Source organism: Carcharhinus amblyrhynchos, chromosome 18 (genome assembly GCF_965287045.1).
Source record: "Carcharhinus amblyrhynchos chromosome 18, sCarAmb.v2.hapA, whole genome shotgun sequence".
Classification (NCBI taxonomy): Eukaryota; Metazoa; Chordata; class Chondrichthyes; order Carcharhiniformes; family Carcharhinidae; genus Carcharhinus; species Carcharhinus amblyrhynchos.
In genome coordinates, this window is record NC_137341.1 from 36,147,610 (window position 1) to 36,167,459 (window position 19,850).

At 41.2% G+C, this 19,850-nt stretch overlaps 1 protein-coding gene across 1 annotated transcript in view; it reads right to left on the reverse strand.

Annotated features, from left to right (window-relative positions):
• Window positions 1-14,695, reverse strand: part of tecpr1a (tectonin beta-propeller repeat containing 1a) — a 76,290-nt gene extending 61,595 nt beyond the window's left edge. The window contains exons 1-6 of the mRNA XM_080206824.1: window positions 14,645-14,695; window positions 13,254-13,447; window positions 10,475-10,707; window positions 9,548-9,730; window positions 1,573-1,695; window positions 201-323 (exon numbers count right to left, since the gene is read on the reverse strand). Of these exons, the coding sequence (XP_080062950.1) occupies window positions 201-323; window positions 1,573-1,695; window positions 9,548-9,730; window positions 10,475-10,699 (654 nt within the window). The 5' untranslated portion in view covers window positions 10,700-10,707; window positions 13,254-13,447; window positions 14,645-14,695. The remainder of the gene's footprint in view (window positions 1-200; window positions 324-1,572; window positions 1,696-9,547; window positions 9,731-10,474; window positions 10,708-13,253; window positions 13,448-14,644) is intronic.
• Between the last annotated feature and the right edge of the window lie 5,155 nt (window positions 14,696-19,850).

Here is a 19,850-nt window from a genome sequence, read left to right on the forward strand (position 1 = left end):
AATTTAAAAGAGAACATTGGCTATGGGTGTAACTCACTTGTATTTTAAAATCTGCAATTTTTTGGACAGTGTCGATTAATTCCACCCAGATTGTGCTGACATTTGGGTGGATAAAACATAGAAACTTCAGGCTGTGTTTTAACACTGAGGATTTTGCAAAAAGAAATTCCATGACATTTACATTTCTGAATTTATTGTACCTTTCCTTGGACCGTAACTGCCCAGACTGAAAGATGTCCTAAAGGCTCATCAGTGATTTCCCATCCTCCTACTGCAATATCATTAAAGGGATCTGGCAGTTGTCCACTCTCTTGCGAGGGAATCTGGGAAGAAAATACCTGACTTAAGACTCCATGAAATAAGTTTCGACTTAGCTATTTCATTTCAAGTTAATTAATTTAAAATTACATAAACTGAAGAAACACTCTGCATTCACTACATTAGTTACAAATTTACATAGGTATTGACAATACTGTAAAAGCATGTCTTTTGAATCAAAGCCTTAGATTTCATTTCACATCAGTAATGACCTTGGGCCCTTTTGGTTTAATGTTATTTTAACTCTCAAGCTCTGAGTCAAATTATATTCCCATAATTATGTGAAGAACAAGAGCTAGTGCTAGCTAAATACCAAATCGTCTCTACTGAACTGACATAAAAAAAACTTAATTTATCCATTTCCAGGGTACGTTAATGGCCCTTGAAAAGATGATGGTAGCACCAGAGTGGTTTACTAGACCATTTCAGAGGGCAGTTAACAGTCAGATACAAAAGAAACTGGGGAAGGCTAGTAGATTTTCTTCCTTGAAAGATCATTTTAAGGATTGTAGTTTCAAGGTCACCATTACTGGTACTAGCTTTTTACTCCAGATTGATTGAATTAATTGAATTTTTATTCTCTAGCTGGTGTGATGAGATTTGAACTTGTATCTCCACCCAAGGTTAGTTCAGTAACATAACCACTATACCTTAAAGTCAATGTACATCCTGCATATCTACAAGACAAGAAGCAGACTGTGAATAGCGAGATGAGTTGTTTGGATTGGCCTTTCATAGCAAACCAATAGAATATAAGGCATCCTTCAGGTCAAGCATTATGTCCCCCAGCAGAGCATAGTTGACATGGAATGGGATTCATTTTTTTCCACCTCACCTGAGGATGTGTATGTGCTTCAAACTAAGTAAGGAAAGTTGGTAACTTCATTGGAATTTTTGCAAAATATGCTAGTATTGTCTGAATTGATAAAATAAAAAGCAGCACGCATTACCCAATAACTTTTGTTAATAACTGCAATACCATTGTTATGTTCTAAAAATATCAAACTATGCTTTATATTTACAATCATATACAAAAAAGCAAGGGTGAGTACCTGCAGAAAATGAGCAAATTTGTTTAATTTCCAACAAAATCATTCATTGGCAACTCAATCCAAACCGCCCACTGAAAAAAAACATGTATTCCTGTCTTTTGCCTCCCAGTTAGAAATCTCGCTCTGAAAATTCAGACAAGGGTCCATTCTGAATTATTATTTGAATCTTAACACTACTTGGAGGATAGACGGGTTTACGAACCTTTGCCCACATGTCACACGATTTGTATCTTCTGTATCGGATCCATCGCCGCCGACGCACACAAGAGTTCCACCGCTTGTCTTTTGTGTAAGTGGCAGGAAAATCAATGGCATACGTCCAACCCTGAAACGGCAAACACAAACATCTTTGGGTAGTCTGTTACAGGTTTAAATCTTGTACCATAAAACCACTGGCACAAGCTAGCTGGGCTGAATTGCCTCTTTCTGTGTAGTCTTTGGAGATGGTGACACTTGTCATTGGACTAGTAATCCAGAGACCCAGGGTAATACTCTGAGGACCTGGATTCAAATCCCACCATGGCAGATGGTGAAATTTTAATAAAAATCTGGAACTAAAAGTCTAATGACGTCCATGAAACCATTGTCGGTTGTTATAAAACAAACTGGTTCACTAATATTCTTTGGGGAAAGGAATCTGCGACCCTTACATGGTCTGGTCTACATGTGACTCTAAATCCACAACAATTTGGTTGACACTAACTGCCCTCTGAAATGTTCAAAAGCACGTAGTGATGTCTGTCCAAGCCAGCGACATCCACATCCCATGAACAATTCTTTTAAAAAATAAAATCAATGGATTTGCAAAACAGATATACCAATGGTCTCTCAAGAAGCATTTTATCCTAAAATCCAGGTCTCGTATAGAGGTTGGGATCCACAGGTAGTTTACTACTTTAAATGCGCTATACAAGCGCAAGCTGTTGTAGTGAACCAATGACTCACCAGAATAAGCAAAAGTGACTATATGAGAAGGTGCTTAAATGTGTTTGCAGAAATTTGTCATTACAGCAACATTTTCTGCAGTTAGTATGTGAAGTAATTTTGTTGCATGGAAGCTCCTGGAGATATTTCATTGTGGAATGGGTTAAGGGGTTATATTAATCTCCACAAGTGTTATTACACAAAGACGTTTTATCTAGAAACCTTAAATTTTATTCAGTGAAGGGAATACAGTATTTACCATTAGCAGCACAAATATGTAATGCAAGATACAAATGAGCTTTCAAAAAGATCTGTGATTCTGAATTTAATTAAACCTTCATTGTTAATGGACCCTATGTTAAATTACTCAGATTATTTTAACATATTTACTCAATACTTAATTAGTATTAATTCTTTCTTTCTCTTAAGGGCAGATCTGACAATAAGTGAGATGCAATAATTTACTGGCTGATAAATGGCAACTATTTATCCACTAAGTTTATTTGAAAAGCAATGATACACTCTTAATGTTGACTGGGTCAACTGTTCTCTAGAGAAATAAACTGATTGATATACAACTTTATAAATGATCATTTACAATTAATTAGAAGTGGTCCTTTGTTAGGTTCTAGCGTCAAGAGATTTCAGACTTTTGTTAGGAATACAAGCTATTTTTTAAGAAGAGAAACTTGAGGTTGTGCAAAAACCATCATGATGTATGCAATACTGTGCTGGATTGCGATGATTGAACCTGCATGCATTGTAGAATAAGGTGCTTGACAAAAGAAGAATCAGAGAGTGACACAGTCTGCAGTGTAAAGTTTATAGTCCATGGTCAGCGTACAGTCAGCTGAGTGACTTAATTTACCAATCTCTACCTTCCATCTTCTGAATCAACCAATCCTCTGCTTAGACCTGAGTTATTTCTTTATTCAAACGCATCTGCTTTCACAATCCATTCAGTTTATTAATTTCTGAATTTCTTCCAAGGTTAATCAATCATTCCCTCCTAACATTTGACAAAAATCTCTCCCTTCTCATGCTTTGCATGTTTTCAGACAATTGCCATGTCCTTCTGTTGCAGTTGCAATAAACTGTACTTTTATGTTCAACATTTCTTCTTGTTTTTTTATTATGAGACAATTCTCCTGAATTCAACAACTGTGTTCTCTCTTTGGGTTCGTCAATTGCCAAATCCTCCTCAGCACCCTCAAATACTAGACAGTTTCTGCCTCTCTGCAGAATGCCAATTTCTTTAAGCTCATTTGTGTGTTCCGCATGACTGGTAGTTCGAATATCCAATTGGATCTCTAAAGAATTACCGATATGGATCCAGTGAATAATAGCTCTGCTGTAATTTCTGCAGTAGTCTGGGGACTCTTGCAGTAAACGATACCGATTGTCCTACAAGAGCGCCATGGACCAAATCCTTAAGATGCTTCACTCTTTGAGATGAGCAGTTCTCTCACCGATCATGAACTGATAGCATCCATTTCATGGGATCTCCCTTAGCTTTTCTCGAGTTCCATGCTATGACATCTGTTGCTGAGTTTCACTTGTGCTTTTTCTCACAACCCTTTCTACTTCTTTTTTCACATCTTCATGCTCTAACTCCAGGTCCTTCACCGCTTGTTGGGGAATATTGCAGTTTCTTACTGGCCCCAATAGAATTTCTAGCTACTTCCCATCTTCTTCATGGTGTTTTATTTACATTCTTAGTTTTGATGTAGGTGGGTCATTTCTCATTTAGATTAGGGTCACAAACTTTTACCTCATTTTCTATTTGCTGTAGTTCTCAGTTAAATGTATCCAACTCTTTTTTTTCTTCAGTCTTACTACTTCTTCTACTGTGGCTTGTCTTACTTTGACTAATTACAGCTTTAATATTTGCTTGTAATTTATTGCTAAAACTTTAAAGGAACTTCTCATTACAATACAGAAGGATGGGATGCAAGTCTTGTTCCCTTCAGCTTTTGATTTAGTCACTCAGGGTCTACTTTGCTATCCTGGTGTCTTCTGGTGGCCACCTTCTGGGGTCCATCTGTGCTCTCCTCCTGAAGAATCTTTCATTGACTACTCAGAGTCTGGTGTTGTCTCTTCCTTGAGGTCATGGTTTCCTCCTTGAGCCCCTGCACCGCCTCCTCCTTAAGCCATGGCGCTGCCCCTGCCTCAGGCCCCCTCCCGCTGCCCACCCCTCATGCCTTCAGGCCCCCATTCCGCCTCCTCCTTGGGCCCCCACACCACCCCCTCTTTGGGCCCCTGCACTGTCTCCACCGAAGTTGTCAGGTTCCTTTGGACCCCGTTTTAAAGTCGCCCTCTATGTGTGTCTTTTATGAGTTTCCTGTTCCTTCCCATAATTGTTGCATTAAATGTTATTTAACCTTTAAATTCATTACTGCTTTAAGGCTGTCAACTTTTTTAAACCACCAGAGCTGCTGTTCCTTTTCCCGCTTTTCTGCAGTTTTGGCAGGAAACTACAACTCTTTCTTCCTGGACTTATTGTAAACTGGGTAATCGCTTGCTTTGGCTGGTGGAAGATTTCTTCAACAATTTCTGCAGCTTTTTTAATGTTTCTCACCTGCTGGAGACTTCTTTTCATGCATTGTTCTTTTTGTTAATTTCACTCAGGGTTTGGCGCTGTTCTTTCAGGACCATTATCTTCTTTTAGCTTTTTACTTTGCTTTCTTTTTTTCAAGCAGCTAAATGATTTATTTTATTCCAAAGCAACCAATCTTCATTGCTTGCAGTCGCTTAGCACACAGATGGACAGTTGAACAGTTGAAAGATCAGGTTGAGAGACCTGCAATCTCAGCCCTTCACTTTCCTGTGCTATTGGCATATGCTTTACAGTTTCTTGTGACATTTTGTCTTCTTTACACTTGAATTTGTTTACCCACAGTCAATATTTGCCTTGTTACATCTGAAACACAGCTTTCTCCTAGCTGAGTATATCTTTTTTTCCTAACATTCCTGTCTGTTTTTTCTTCTTTTACTCAGCTTTCCCTTTCCCTGAAGACTAATCTTTTTTCATTTTAATTTTTCTAATATCTTTCCAAAACTCTCTGATGCACCAACCACACTAAGCTTGTTACTCCATTTGTTCTTCAGGGTCTGGCACTACCTGGACAAAGCTCTTTAAGTTTATTTGCCTAGAACAGGCACTCGAGTGGGTATCCCTCTTTCCAAACTTCAAATAAATCAGTATTCACAGGTAGACCGTGCCATCTCATCACCAATACATCATGTTGTAGCATTCTAGTATCTTCAAGAGATTTCATACTTCATTAGGAACAAAAGGTATTTATTGATAAGAGAAACTTGGTGCAGGAGGATTTCAGCCATGGTGCAGAGCTCCAGTCCTTACATGCTTACTACATGACTTCTAGATGATACTGCCTGAGAGAGGACTCTAACCTCTGGGGTGATCATTCACTCACAGTTCTCATTTTCCCTCAAGTCAGATTACTCACTTCTGCTGTACTGTCTTAAAGAGACACACACCACATGCACAATTTAAAATCTAAACTCTGTTTGTTTTAAATCCCTCCCTTCACCTCTGGGGATGCAATGCACAATCTAAATGGATCTGTGCCCTCTCAGGTCATTCCTGAAAGGATGTGTAACTTGAATCATAAGGTGAGAGTTCAAGTCCAGCTCCAGAGAGATGAGCATAAAAATCTAGGCTAACACTCCAGAACAGTTCTGAAGAAGTTGTGTACTTTTGGAGGTGCTGTCTTTCAAATCAGATGTTAAACCAAGTCTGTCCTTTCAGGTGCAAAAGGTCTCAAAGAAGAGGAGTAAAGAAAAGTTTATTAGTCATAAGTAGGCTTACAATAATCCCATAGACGCCGCACTCCGGCACCTGTTCGGGTCAATGCACCTAGCCAGAAACGTCTTTGAGACTGTGGGAGGAAACCAGAGCAACCGGAGGAAACCCACGCAGGCACAGGGAGAACGTGCAAGCTCCACACAGACAGTGAACCCAGGTCCCTGGCACTGTGAGGCAGCAGTGCTAACCACAGTGCCACCCTAATTATGTAAATTATCCTCAGTTCCAGGCCAATGTTTATCCCTCAATCAACATCATAAAAAATGTGTTATAACATTTATGTATCTGGGAGCTTGCAATGTACAAATGGCTGTTTTATTCATTACAGCAATGGCCACACTCCAAAAAGTAGTTTTTGGCAGAACAGTTCTATTGGACATCAGGAAATGTGCTTTATAAAATGTTAGTCTTTTTTTTCTTATTACCAATTTGAATCTAGTTACAAACACACAAGACTCCACAGGAGCAAGAAAACTAAAAAAAACTTAAAAGGAGTTCTTTGAGAGACCTTGAATGCAACGGGAAATTATTTATGCTTTGACATGAGTAATGTTTTGTAAAAGCAAACTTTCTATTTTACAAATGCAACATGTATATAGTGGGGACAACTTGGCTATATGAATGGAGAGACACCTTGAAGTATTGGTGAGATTGTCATTAGTCCAGTGATCCAAGGTAATAAAGAAATATAAAAAGTTTCACTTCATGAGAAAAGTTACAACATTTCAATCAAAAAAATTGATTTTAAAGCTGGACTAGGTGAGGAAACAAAGAATCATGGAGGATTACAGCACAGAAGAAAGCCATTTGATCCATCAGTGTTGCCTTGGTACAAATCCTCTACTGGAACTATCTACTTTAATCACATTTCTGGGCCCTGCCCCAACATTTTTCCTTTTTAACTATTTATCCAATTCATATCTATATGAATTGGATAAATAGCCACTTCCAGCAAGGCAATCCATGTTCTAATAATCCTCTGAAATAAACTTCTAATTTGGCATTTGTCTTTTTAGATCTTGAACCTACATCAACTTGTTCTAAGATTCATTGATTGGAAAAGGTGGAAAATCAAAAGAAGATGGAGGCAGCCTCAATACCACGCATGCCCAAGCAGTCTGCTTGATAGGGATTTCATTCATTAACGTAAACATCTATTCCCTCCACTGTGGTGTTCACTATTTTACACAACGCACTGCAGCAACTCACCTCAAAGCTTTTTCAACGGCAAACCTAATTCTTAATCCCAACCATCTACAAGGACAATGACAGTAGGTGCGTAGAAGTACCGCCAATTATAAGTTACCTTCCAAGTCACACACCATCCCAACTTGGAACTATATCATTATTCCTTCATCGTCACTGGGCTAAAGTCCTGGGAATCCATCCCTAACAACAGTGTGTATACCACATGGCGTGCAGTTGTTCAAGGCAGCTCACCATCCCTTCCCCAGGCCAATTCAGGATGGGCCCTAACTGGTTTTGCCGGTGGCACCTACATCCTAACCATGAATGAAAAACACTTTTGCCTCATTTCAAAAACACAATTTTTGATCTAATTTCTCCAGGCAGAACCATGACTCATGATTCTTTTTCTCTTCAGGTTACGAAAGTTTTTGTTGCAGCACTGGAGAGAGTTTGAGAGAGTAGACAGAGGTGTGGCGAGGTTATTGCAGAAGGTAAGGGGGCATGGAGTTGGGGGTAGGGTGTTAGCGTGGATAGAGGATTGGCTGTCTAATAGGAGGCAGAGAGTAGGGGTCAATGGGTGCTATTTGGATTGGCGGTTGGTGACTAGTGGAGTGCCCCAGGGGTCGGTGCTGGGGCCTCAGCTATTTACCATTTATATAGATGATCTGGAGGAGGGAACCGAGTGTATGGTGTCTAAATTTGCTGATGACACCAAGATTGGTGGAACGGCAAATTGCGCGGAGGGTGTGGAGAGTCTGCAGAAGGATCTAGATAGGCTGGGCGAATGGGCCAGGAACCGGCAAATGGAATTTAATGTTGGCAAGTGCGAGGTGGTCCACTTTGGTAGGAATAATGGTAGGAAGGACTATTACATACGTGGCGAAAAATTGCAGCAGGCGACGGTGCAGAGGGACCTCGGGGTCCTTGTGCATGAGTCGCAAAAACCCAGCCTGCAGGTGCAGCAGGTGGTCAGGAAGGCTAATGGGATGCTGGCCTTCATAGTGAGGGGGATTGAATATAAAAGTAGGGAGGTCTTGCTGCAGCTGTATAGGGCACTGGTGAGGCCGCAGCTGGAGTACTGTGTGCAGTTTTGGTCGCCGCACTTACGCAAGGATATTTTGGCCTTGGAGGGAGTGCAGAGGAGGTTTACTAGGCTGATTCCGGAGTTGAGGGGGTTGAGCTATGAGGAGAGGCTGAATAAACTAGGCTTGTACTCGTTGAGAGTTTAGAAGAATGAGGGGAGATGTCATTGAGACATATAAGATGATGAATGGGATGGATAGGATAGAGGTGGAGAGACTCTTCCCGCTCAGAAAGGACAGTAGGACTAGGGGGCATAGCCTCAAGATAAAGGAGGGGCGGTTTAGAACGTAGTTGAGGAGGAACTTCTTCACTCAAAGGGTGGTGAATCTCTGGAATTCTCTGCCCGTTGAAGTGGTGGAGGCTGCCTCGCTAAATATTTTTAAGACGCGGGTTGATGGGTTTTTGATAAGCAAGGGGATTAAGGGTTATGGGGAGAGGGCGGGAATGTGGAACTGAGCCACAACAGATCAGCCATGATCTTATTGAATGGCAGGGCAGGCTCGAAGGGCTAGATGGCCTACTCCTGCTCCTATTTCTTATGTTCTTATGTTCAATACCCTTGGAAGGTTAACAGCAAGATTCTGTAAAGGGTTATGATCAAGGGCCTTGTTACAGGTTCTCTTTCACACTTGAGTTTATTATATGTTTTTATTTTGTATACCTTTCTGAGGACGAATAGTTAGGTCCATACTTTACTATTTGATTATCAATATACTGTTAAGAAATCTGTTTGATCAATTCCAGTTGAAACTATATTCTGTTATGAATATTTACATGAGGGTAAAGCAAGGCTGCTGATCAATCCATGAACACTATTTTCCTGATGTCTAAGCTATTGTAAAGGCAAAGTCTGGTTTACAAGGAGCTAGACTGTGCCCTTCAGTTTGTCAGTTATCTTTACTTTCATAGAAATGCTACAGTGCAGAAATAGGCTATTCGGCCCATCGAGTCTGCGCCAACCACAATCCCATCCAGGCCCCATCCTCGCAACCCCACGTTTACCCTGCCAATCCCTCCAAATGAGCATCCTGGGACACTAAGGGCAATTTAGCATGGCCAATGCACCTAACCTGCACATCTTTGGACTATGTACCAGCCTGAACAATGTTACTGCACGCATGCTCATCATAAACAGACATATTGTACCTCTTACCCCTTTCTCTGTTGGCTCTCCTCCAATATTTTCATCCACGTACCAGTCAGATTCCCACTGCCAGTGTTCTGACAGAAGTTTAAATTCAACCAGTGGTTGGTGGATCAAACCTGTAACATTGCTCCATTGCCAGCGATCACTGGGTAGAAGGCGGTCACTAAAGCCATCCACAGGATTCCAGCGCTACACAAGAGAGAGTAAACAAATCTCTGAGGAATTACACACACAGAGGCCAGGTACTTTTAGAAGATGTGATTATGGGAGTTTATCTTAATTGTAACACAGCACTGCCATAGATATAAATACGAGTGTTCTTGTTTGGTCATATCTATTTTCATGGCTATTGGTAGCCATATAAGTAACTGAACAAGAAACTGCTGTTTAAAGAGTACAATATCGAATTTCAGACTTACTGATATTTAAATGCGAAAACATTTTTATATTGTTAGAGCAGTCAACTCTGAATGCCTAGAACTCATGCAGTCAACAGCACTGCCAATGCCAAATATCAGCGTAACAGATTTGGATTCTAAAAGTTCATGGGAAAGAGAAGATAAAGAACTTAGAGCCCCTGGCCAATTTTTCTTCTGCCATTGACGTTATATATCTAATTAAAAGATGATCTGGTTACTCAACTCATTGTTGTTTGTGGGATCTTACTGTGCAGAAAATGGCTGTCTCATCGACCTAAATAACAAAAGTAATTTCCTTCAAAGCAATTTATTACACGTCAAATGTTTTGTGATATTTCAGAAATATATACCAACACGTACATTTTCTATATTGGACATTGTGCCTCATCTCAGTGAAAAAGCAGTGCTCTTAACAGCAAGACAGGTCATTTATCCAATCATAAAAAGGAAAACAAATGAAAGTAGTAAATTACAAGCACAAACTCAAAAGTTATCCAATTTTAAGTCTCTGTACCTGATTTTCATAGGTCTCTTCTTGGTAACGGATTGGCACCTCGTTTGAATGGACATAGACGTAGATCTGATGGTCACATGCAATTCCCCAACAGCACTGCTTGACAGCTGCTAATCTCTTAAATTGTAATCTTCCATCTTTGCATAACTCCCAGTATTGGCCAGCCGTGGAGAGACTATAAACTCCTCCATGTACATCCACAGCCCATAGAAGGGAGCTAGGCATGGCCACTTCTGACAAAGAGAAATGAATTCAATTAATTCAACTATGCAGCATTGAAACCCTACCATCAGTGTATTCCAATGTTTCTCCCCAGCCCTTCATTAAACTTCAGTTTGTGACAGCATACGACCAGCAGGAGATTCACCAAGCTACCCTGAGCAACCTTTTGTCATTTGCCAGAATTGATACTCCATTCATCTGCTGAATCTGTACTAAATAGGAACAATCTGCCAAAACCCTTCAGTTAAAACTGCACTGGAATCTGTTCTGAAATGTCTGTGGTTGTCAATTCATTTTTGAATATGAGAGTCCACCACAAGATAATTATCTGATCCATGTGGGGGAAACTAAAAAAAACTCCAAACATCAGTAGCAAAAGATTAATGGAAGTCCATGGCACACATTTCTTTTCACAGGAAGTCATGCAAGGAGGCTGGATACAGTCGCCTTCTTCTGGGAATTATTTTTAAACAATAATGCACATTTGCTCATTTCCCTGATCCACAGTTAGTTCTGTCATGACACCATAGTACAAATGTTATCATTTAAGTTAATCAGGGGACATGCATTCCAACCTAACTGCCATGTAAAGTAGCATGAAAGAGAGCACAGAAGGCCTATTTACATTAGCAGGAGGGTTGGTAACTGTGGGATGCACAGATCTAAGATAATCAGCAAAAGAACCAGGAGTGAGATCAGAAGGTTTTTAATGCAGCTAGCTATGATACGAGATGCATTACTTGGAAGTAGCAGATGCCATGGGAGCTTTTAAAAGGGAATTGGATATAGATTGAAAAGGAATTAGTTGCAGGTTTATGGAAAGCAGCAGGGTCTAAGTGGATAGTTCTTCAAATATCCAACACAGATATGATGGGCTGAATGCCCTCCTTTAGTGCTGAAAGCTTCAGTGGAATAATATTGAAATATGATGATTCACCTGCCATAAAATGAACCAATTAAATATCAAGGGTAAAAATCCAAACCTCAAATACAAACTTCAAAAGATGTGTGGGTTAGACTGATTAGCCATGCTAAATTACCCCTTTGTGTCAGGAAGACTAGCAAGGGTAAATAGGGATTATGGGGCTGCAGCCTGTATGGGTTTGTAGTTGGTACAGTTGGTATTGATTAGTTGAATGGCCTCCTCCATTCTAGGGATTTTATGAAAATGCGCATATCATTTTGGGTAAGTGATAAAATATAGGAACAGTCACAAATTATTCAACCACCGCAATCCTATTAAGCATCACAATGATACTGCAATCAGACCCAGTAGTTGAAATAACCAGCCTAACACAACTTTCAAATTGTTGTGTCTTCAAATGAAACCTCCACAATGAAGCCCTAAAATAACCTTCTTTTCAATGCTTACTTGGATGAAACCACAGCTTAGTTTCCAAACTTCAGCTACTTACTGCAACTAATGGGATATTCCCCAGTTCCTGAAAGATGTTAATAACGTTCAGTATTTATAGCCATCTTTATTTAGTACAGATCTTGTTTTATCCAAATGATTGTATCTGAGGGTTCAAGCACTGCTTATACTGACATATTGCAGCCTAAGAACTCAAAGTATGATCCATCTAGCCTTGCTACACTTCACCACCAAATACCTTCTCAAAATCGGTCTCATCAACTAGATCTTCTAACTCTTCTTCCTCATTCCAAAATAAATCACTATAAAAGTTCAAACTGACTGTCATTAACTGTCAAATAGAACTAATTTGATTACACTCCATGTGTGTTCTGCCCAAGATGTGGAGATGCCGGCGATAGACTGGGGTAAACACAGTAAGAAGTCTCACAACACCAGGTTAAAGTCCAACAGGTTTATTTGGTAGCACAAGCCTCTAGCTTTCGGAGCCCTGTCCCTTCATCAGGTGAGTGGGAGTTCTGTTCACAAACAGGGCATATAAAGACACAAACTCAATTTACAAAATAATGGTTGGAAGACAAGTCTTTACAAGTAATCAAGTCTTGGTTATCGGTAAAGACTTGCAAAAACCTTGCGCTACCAAATAAACCTGTTGGACTTTAACCTGGTGTTATGAGACTTCTTACTGTGTTCTGCCCAAAGGCAGATCCGTGGCTGATGTTTCATTCTGAGTTCGTCTTCTGTTAGTGGCTGTTTCTGTTAGTGGCTGTTTAACATTGTCTTCCATGCTCTCCAGTGGGGCAAGGAGGCAGGTCCCAAGATTAACTCAGCCCAGACAGGAATAGAGACCATGCTGGTTAGTGCTGTCTGAAAAACATACAGGCCATCTAGCTAACTGAGCCCACTGGCCCCCTAAAACTACTTTATATTTGATAAAATATAAGCGACTTTTCTGAAAATGATTACTTGAGTATTTTCTAAACTGTTATTCTGCTTCAGAATAGTTCAGCAGTCACTAAAAGTTCACATCTTTGGCTTAATTGTAAGTGAACACAAGTCTGCACCTTTACAGAGTAAATATAGGTTAGACATCAATCTTTCTCAATGGTCACTGGTGGTCTTCTCAAGATTGAGTGCCAAGTAATACTTTATAGCTCATATTCCAATTCTATCTATACCCACCTGCATTTATTGTCTTTCAGACAGGACATGAACCACTCAATACGGGGATCTCTTTCATTCATTCATGGGATTTTGGTGTTGCTGGCTGGGCCCATCACTAATTGTCCTTGAACTGGGCGAGTTGCTGGGATATTTCAGATTTAAGAGTCAACACGTTGCCGGCCAGACCAGATAAGGATGGTGGATTTCCTTCCCTAAAGGATATTAGTGAACAAGATGGGTTTAATAACAATTGACAATAGTTTCACGGTCATCATCATTTAATTACATCTCTTATTGGATTCAAATTTCACCATCTGTGTGGTGAGGTATGAACCCAAGTCCCCAGAGCATTGCCCTGGATTACTAATCCAGTGACAATAACACTACTTCACCACATCCCTTCCATAAAGAATGTTCAGAGATTCAGTTGATAGTTAATGCAAAGAACAACTTATCTTTATATAATACTTTTAACATAGTAAAACAATAGTGTTTCACAAGAGCATTATGGAATAAAATTTAATACTAAATCACATCAGAAGATATTGGGACAGTTACCAAATGCTTGGACAAAGAGGTGGGTTTTAAGGAACACCTAAAGAGGTGGAGCTGTTAAGGGAGGGAGTTCCACAGCAAGGATCTTTGGCAATTCAAAGTTGTTCTCTGAGTCAAAGGAATCATAGAGTAAATGACATCCTTACTTCCTCATCCCTCAACAGGCCTCAGTCCACTGAGGGGCCACCTGTAAATCAGTCATAATCCACTCTTCACAGGAGAGTCTTTAAATTAAAAAGGGTCCACTCTAAATTGTTCAGCACAAATTTTTGAGAGGACAATGTCAAAATGGGACAGAACCCATTCAAGCAGACCATCACAATTGGGTGATCTGTCTCTAATTGGGTCAAAGCTCACTCAAGGACCAACACTCAAGGGTCTGTAGCCCACTATTGTAGGGGGAACGTCTCTAAATGGGTCAGGGCCCACTCTTCAGGAAGGACCACTACTAAAATAATCAGAGCTCAACGTTGGAAAGAAACCATCTGTAAATGGATCAGATCCCAGTCTTGGGAAGGGACCATTTCTAAATGAGTCAGATCCCAGTCTTGGGAACAGACCATATCTAAATGAGTCAGATCCCAGTCTTGGGAAGAGACCATCTCTAAATAAGTCAGATCTCAGACTTGGGAAGGGACAATCTCTAAATGAGTCAGATCCCAGTCTTGGGAAGGGACAATCTCTAAATGGGTCGGAGACCAATCTAGGGAAGGGACAATCTCTAAATGGGTCGGAGCACAGTCTCGGGAGGGGATAACCTCTAAGTCGGACACACGGGCTGAACATGACACCTCCAGCTCCTGGCCAGCGGCCTACTGCTGCGGGCTCCGAGCCGCACCGTGTGATATTCTCACCATTCAAACCGGACTCGGCTTCCGGAACCTTCTCTCCTGACAACAGCAGCGACGCCACCGAGATCCCGCCCCCCCGCACACCATTGGCCACCGCCACACTGACGACCTCTCTGAATGGCTAGTAAACTATCAATCATACGTAATGGTTGCGCGATGACGCCACCGGTGGAGCCCACGTGCGCCTGCAAGGCCCTGCCCCCTGATGCTGAGGGAGAGACTTCAACATGCAGCCTGAAGCAATGCACTGGGACATCACTGATATTGGAGATATTTCACCATGTAGCCTGAGCAGTCCACAGGGACATCATTGATGTTAAAGAGAGAATTCGCCATGCAGACTGAGGCAGTGCACAGGGGCATCACTGATGTTAAGGAGAGACTTTACCATGCAGACTGAAGCAGTAAAAAGTCTGACAACACCAGGTTTCAGTCCAACCGATTTATTTGATAGTACACTCACTAGCTTTCAGGGTTAGCCCCTTCATCAGGTGAATGGAGAGTTCTGGCCTCAGACAGAGCATATAAAGCACAGACAGTTTACAGATTACTGACTAGAATGCGAATCTTTACACCTAACCTGCTGTTCAAGTCTTAAAGTGGCTGACAATGTGAGTGGAAGGAGCACTGATCACAGGTTAAAGAGATGTGTATTGTCTCCAGACAGTACAGTAAGTGAGGTTTTGCAAACCCAGGCAAGTCACGGGGGTTACAGATAGTGCGACATGAACCCAAGGTTAGGTTAGGTGTAAAGATTCGCATTCTAGTCAGTAATCTGTAAACTGTCTGTGCTTTATATGCTCTGTCTGAGGCCAGAACTCTCCATTTACCTGACGAAGGGGCTAACCCCGAAAGCTAGTGAGTGTACTATCAAATAAATCAGTTGGACTTAAACCTGGTGTTGTCAGACTTTTTACTGTGTTTACCCCAGTCCAACGCCGGCACATCCACATCATGACTGAAGCAGTGCACATGGACATCACTTACAACCTGGTCAAATAAAATAATTGGGGAAATGCTTCAAAAAGTGACAGAAATTCTACAAAAGAAACAATGGCATAGACATTGCCAACCTCAGCATTTCAAAATTCAAAGACAAATTCTTTAAAAATCAGGAGATTTAGTATAAAAATCACCAGTTGCTTGTTTTTTCCAGACATCAACCAATTCAGATCAACAGTTGGTTTATAAACCCCCAATTTTTTGATCTCTAACAGGTCAGAGATCTTTACACATCCGAGAATCACAGAATCTCTACAGTGCACAAGCAAGCCATTTGGCCCATCGAGCTTGCACCATCAACAATCCTACCCTGGCCCTATTCCTGTAACTCCATTATTCACCCTGCTAATCCTCCTGTTAATAAGTGGCAATTTAGCATGACTAATCCACCTAAATTGCACATCTTTGGACTGTGGCAGGAAACCAGAGCACCCGGAGGAAACCCATGTAGACATGGGGGGAACATGCAAACTCCACACAGACAGTGACCCGAGGCTGGAATTGAACCCAGGTTCCTGGTGCTGTGAGGCAGCAATGCTACCCACTGTACCACCAATGAAATGATTTTGTTATATGAGATTTAAAAAAACTGAAAATGCTGGGTGTATGTATGTCCAGATGTCAGATAATTACCATTTCAAACCAGTGAGAATCTAACCATCTCTCCATGACGTTGAATGGCATTACTATCACTAAATTCTCCACCAACACCATCCTTAGGTTTGACAGGACTGAAAATGTATAAATATGCATATGTGTAAGTAGACATGGCCATGTCAGAGCATGGTATAAAAACAGCAAATGTTGTAAAATATTCGCAGGTCTGACAGCATCTGTGGGGTGAGTCTGTTATCTAGACTTGAAATCTTGGGTGAGATTCTCCAGCCTCCCAGCCACATGTTTATTGGCAGTGGAGGGAGCCATGCCATTTGCTGGTGGTGGGATTCTCTGGTCCTGCTGCTGTCAATGGGATTTCCCATTGAAGCTATGCCATGCTGCTGGGAAATCCACAGGCAGGGGTGCACTGCCGACAGAATCCCACTGATATGAACGGCCGGAGAATCCCAGTCATTAGCTCTGTGCTTGCTCCACAGATGCTATCAGATCTGCAGAGATTTTACAACACTTTCTGTTTTTGTTTCAGATTCCAGCATCCATAGTAATTTGCTTTTATCAGAGTCCAGTACACATGACAGTGCCCGTAGTGGAGTGAGTGAATGTTTAAGGAGGTAGACGTGGTACCCGGCAAGCAGAATGCTTTGCTTTGGAACAGTGCTCATCCAAGTGAAGATTGTTTTGCTTGGCACTTGAGCTTTCTCTTTGGGGAATCAGGACTAAGTTATTCACAATAGAATTCCCAACCCCTGATCTGCTAATGTCATCACTGTATTTATATGGCTGGTCCAGTTAAGTATTTGGAAATAGGTAAGTCCCCAAGATTTTGGTGGTGAGAGATTTGGCAATGGTAATGCCATTGAGCATTGAAGAGAGACATTTTAATACTCTTTTGTTGGAGACTGCAGGAGACTAGTAGTCACACTAATAATCATACTCACTGAAAGGGTTAAAAGATTCAGTTTAGTAGAAAAGTCATACACGCTGTTACATATGAGTAAGTACCCAAGGACACAAACTGTAGGCCATTAATTCTCAGGCAGAAACATCGCAGGTGTCAATACACAGACTGTAAAACATTCAATTCGTTCAACCAAATGGTCTAAACGTAACATAGGGAGACAACACTAACATAGGGTTTGTTTATCTGTCAAACCTCCCTAGCTCGAGAGAATTCAACAAGCATCAGTGGCCTTAGATAAGGGGAGGATAATTGATTTCTACAAGTCAGACACAAGTTGTTATGTTAAGGACCAGATAGCATATTCATACCTTTGCACTAATAGGATATTATAATAAAGTAGATTTGCACATGTTGTGTTTGTTTGGTAGTATTCATACCTTATGCATGATGTAAACCTAATCAATAGTTTTGAGTGGATATAGGTAACTTCTATACAAATTTACATCTCTGATTGGTAGATGCTATTTACTTGTATTGAATCTGGAAGTATATCGGGATATGTAACTCTGTATCCAGTTCTCTGGACAGTGGCACCAGCTGGTGTGTTGGAGCCCTTGATATAGCTCATAAATAAAGGCTGATTTTAAAATTTTGAAATTCTTTATTCAGTTACTTGAGGGGAACAAGGTCTGTAACAGCTGACCATCACAGCACCACAACAGAGACAGTAAAATTCTGCGGCAGAATTGTTACTTGTTCTCATCAACCCAAGCTTGAATGTTATCCAGGTCTTGCTGCATTTTGGTAGTTTTGAGACGTTTTGACTGGAACTGAGCACTATAAAATTTTCAGCGAACATCCCTATTCCTAACCTCAAATTGGAGGGGAACTGTTGAAGTTTGGGCCTAGGACACTACCCTGAGGAACTCCTGCAGTAATGGCCTGGGGCTGACATGCTTGGCCTCAAACAAACAAAGCCATCTTCCTTTGTGCTGAGTCTGACTCCAGCCAGTGAAGAGTCTTCCCTGGTTCCCATACCTAGAAATAAAACAGATATACTAAAATATTTAAGGTGGTAATATTTGCAAACCAAAAAGCCTCAGCTTACTTTTGATAATCGTGCGAATTTTGTGCAACTTTGTTCCTATTTCCCACGTCATTAACCACAATGTAAATGTGAAATTGCAATTGATGTGTCTCTGAGTCTCCTGACTTCTCTGTTACTCTCAATAAGTACAAGGCAGACATAAGCTGCTAGCCTGCTTTGTGACCACATGATGCATTAGGTCTGGAATTAATCCTTACTTAAGTAGGGTGACAAAAATTTTGCTAATTATTTTATGTAAATGCAATTAGTTTACTAGTTAATTTTTTTGTATTGTGTTCTCTGCAGTTGCACTGCTCAACAATATTCTTCTTAATTAAAGAAACAAGCAAAGCAGACATCAGGGTAAAGTTGAACTGTTTCCAAATACATGGAGCTTTTGTCTCAAACATTAGAAACTAGATCCTAAACATATGTTTTTGGATTTGTCTACAGATTAGACCTTTTTAAAGATAAGATATTTGTTGCACACAATGTCCCTTTAATATAGTGTGTTGGCGACTTTTTGTTTCAAAAAATCTACTTTATTCTTAACAGTTGTAAAAAGACCATCAAGTTAGGGCAGGAACCAGATTAGCATATTTAAATAAGCACTTAAATATGCTTAGTTAATTTGAGGCCGGATTCTCCCCACTTCTGGATCCTTGGGCACAATGGGAACCCAGTGAGAATCACCACAGTCTCCACATATGGAGTCCAGACATGATGGCCACCCCAGGGGGAGAGTGAGCGGATGGTTTAGAGGTCATTGAGGATGCCAGATGATTGGGGACATGACTGGGTGGTGTTCATCTGGGAGTGCCAATCTGGCATAAGGGAAACGCAATGGGAGGGCCCCAATACTGGCAATCTTTAATGACAAAGGGGGTAAGGAAACATGTTTTCAATAATTTGGAGAGGATCCCAATGCCCATGTGGGCGGTGTGAGGGGGCCTCATCAGTTCCTAAGGAAAGGGCAGCAAGCACTCTGAAAGCTAGTGGTTTTTGCTACCAAATAAACCTGTTGGTCTTTAACCTGGTGTTGTGAGACTTCTTACTGTGTTTACCCCAATCCAACGCCTCCAGGCAGCGGGCGATCGACGGGGCCGTCCGTCCCGACTGCCTGCCCCTCTACCGCGGCTACGTTCATGGCCGGGTGTCCCTGGAGAGGGAGCACGCGGTGTCCGCAGGCACTGTCGAGGCCTTCCGTGCCCGTTGGGCACCGCAGGGGCTGAGCTGCCTTATAGACCCCAATAATCACATTTTGATTTGACGTGTCTTAAGTTTCCTTTGTACCTTTTGTTTCTGTTCGGGCCGTTCCCCCTCCTTTTGGGGGGCTGCCCCCTTTTTCTTTGTCCGAACGTAATTTAAGTTAGTTTACTTGGTTTGACTCGAAAGACCGACCCGAAAGACCGACCCTAATCCAACGCCGGCATCTCCACATCATTACTAGCCCAGTGACAATAACACTACCCAACACCTCCCACAGAATGTTGGAAGAAAGGTTCTCCTTAAGAAAGGAGGTGGAGTTAGCGTAGATGTTTATTTAAACAGACAAGGGAGGCGGCCCCTTTAAAGGTCGTTGCGGAAGTCACGCTGTTTGG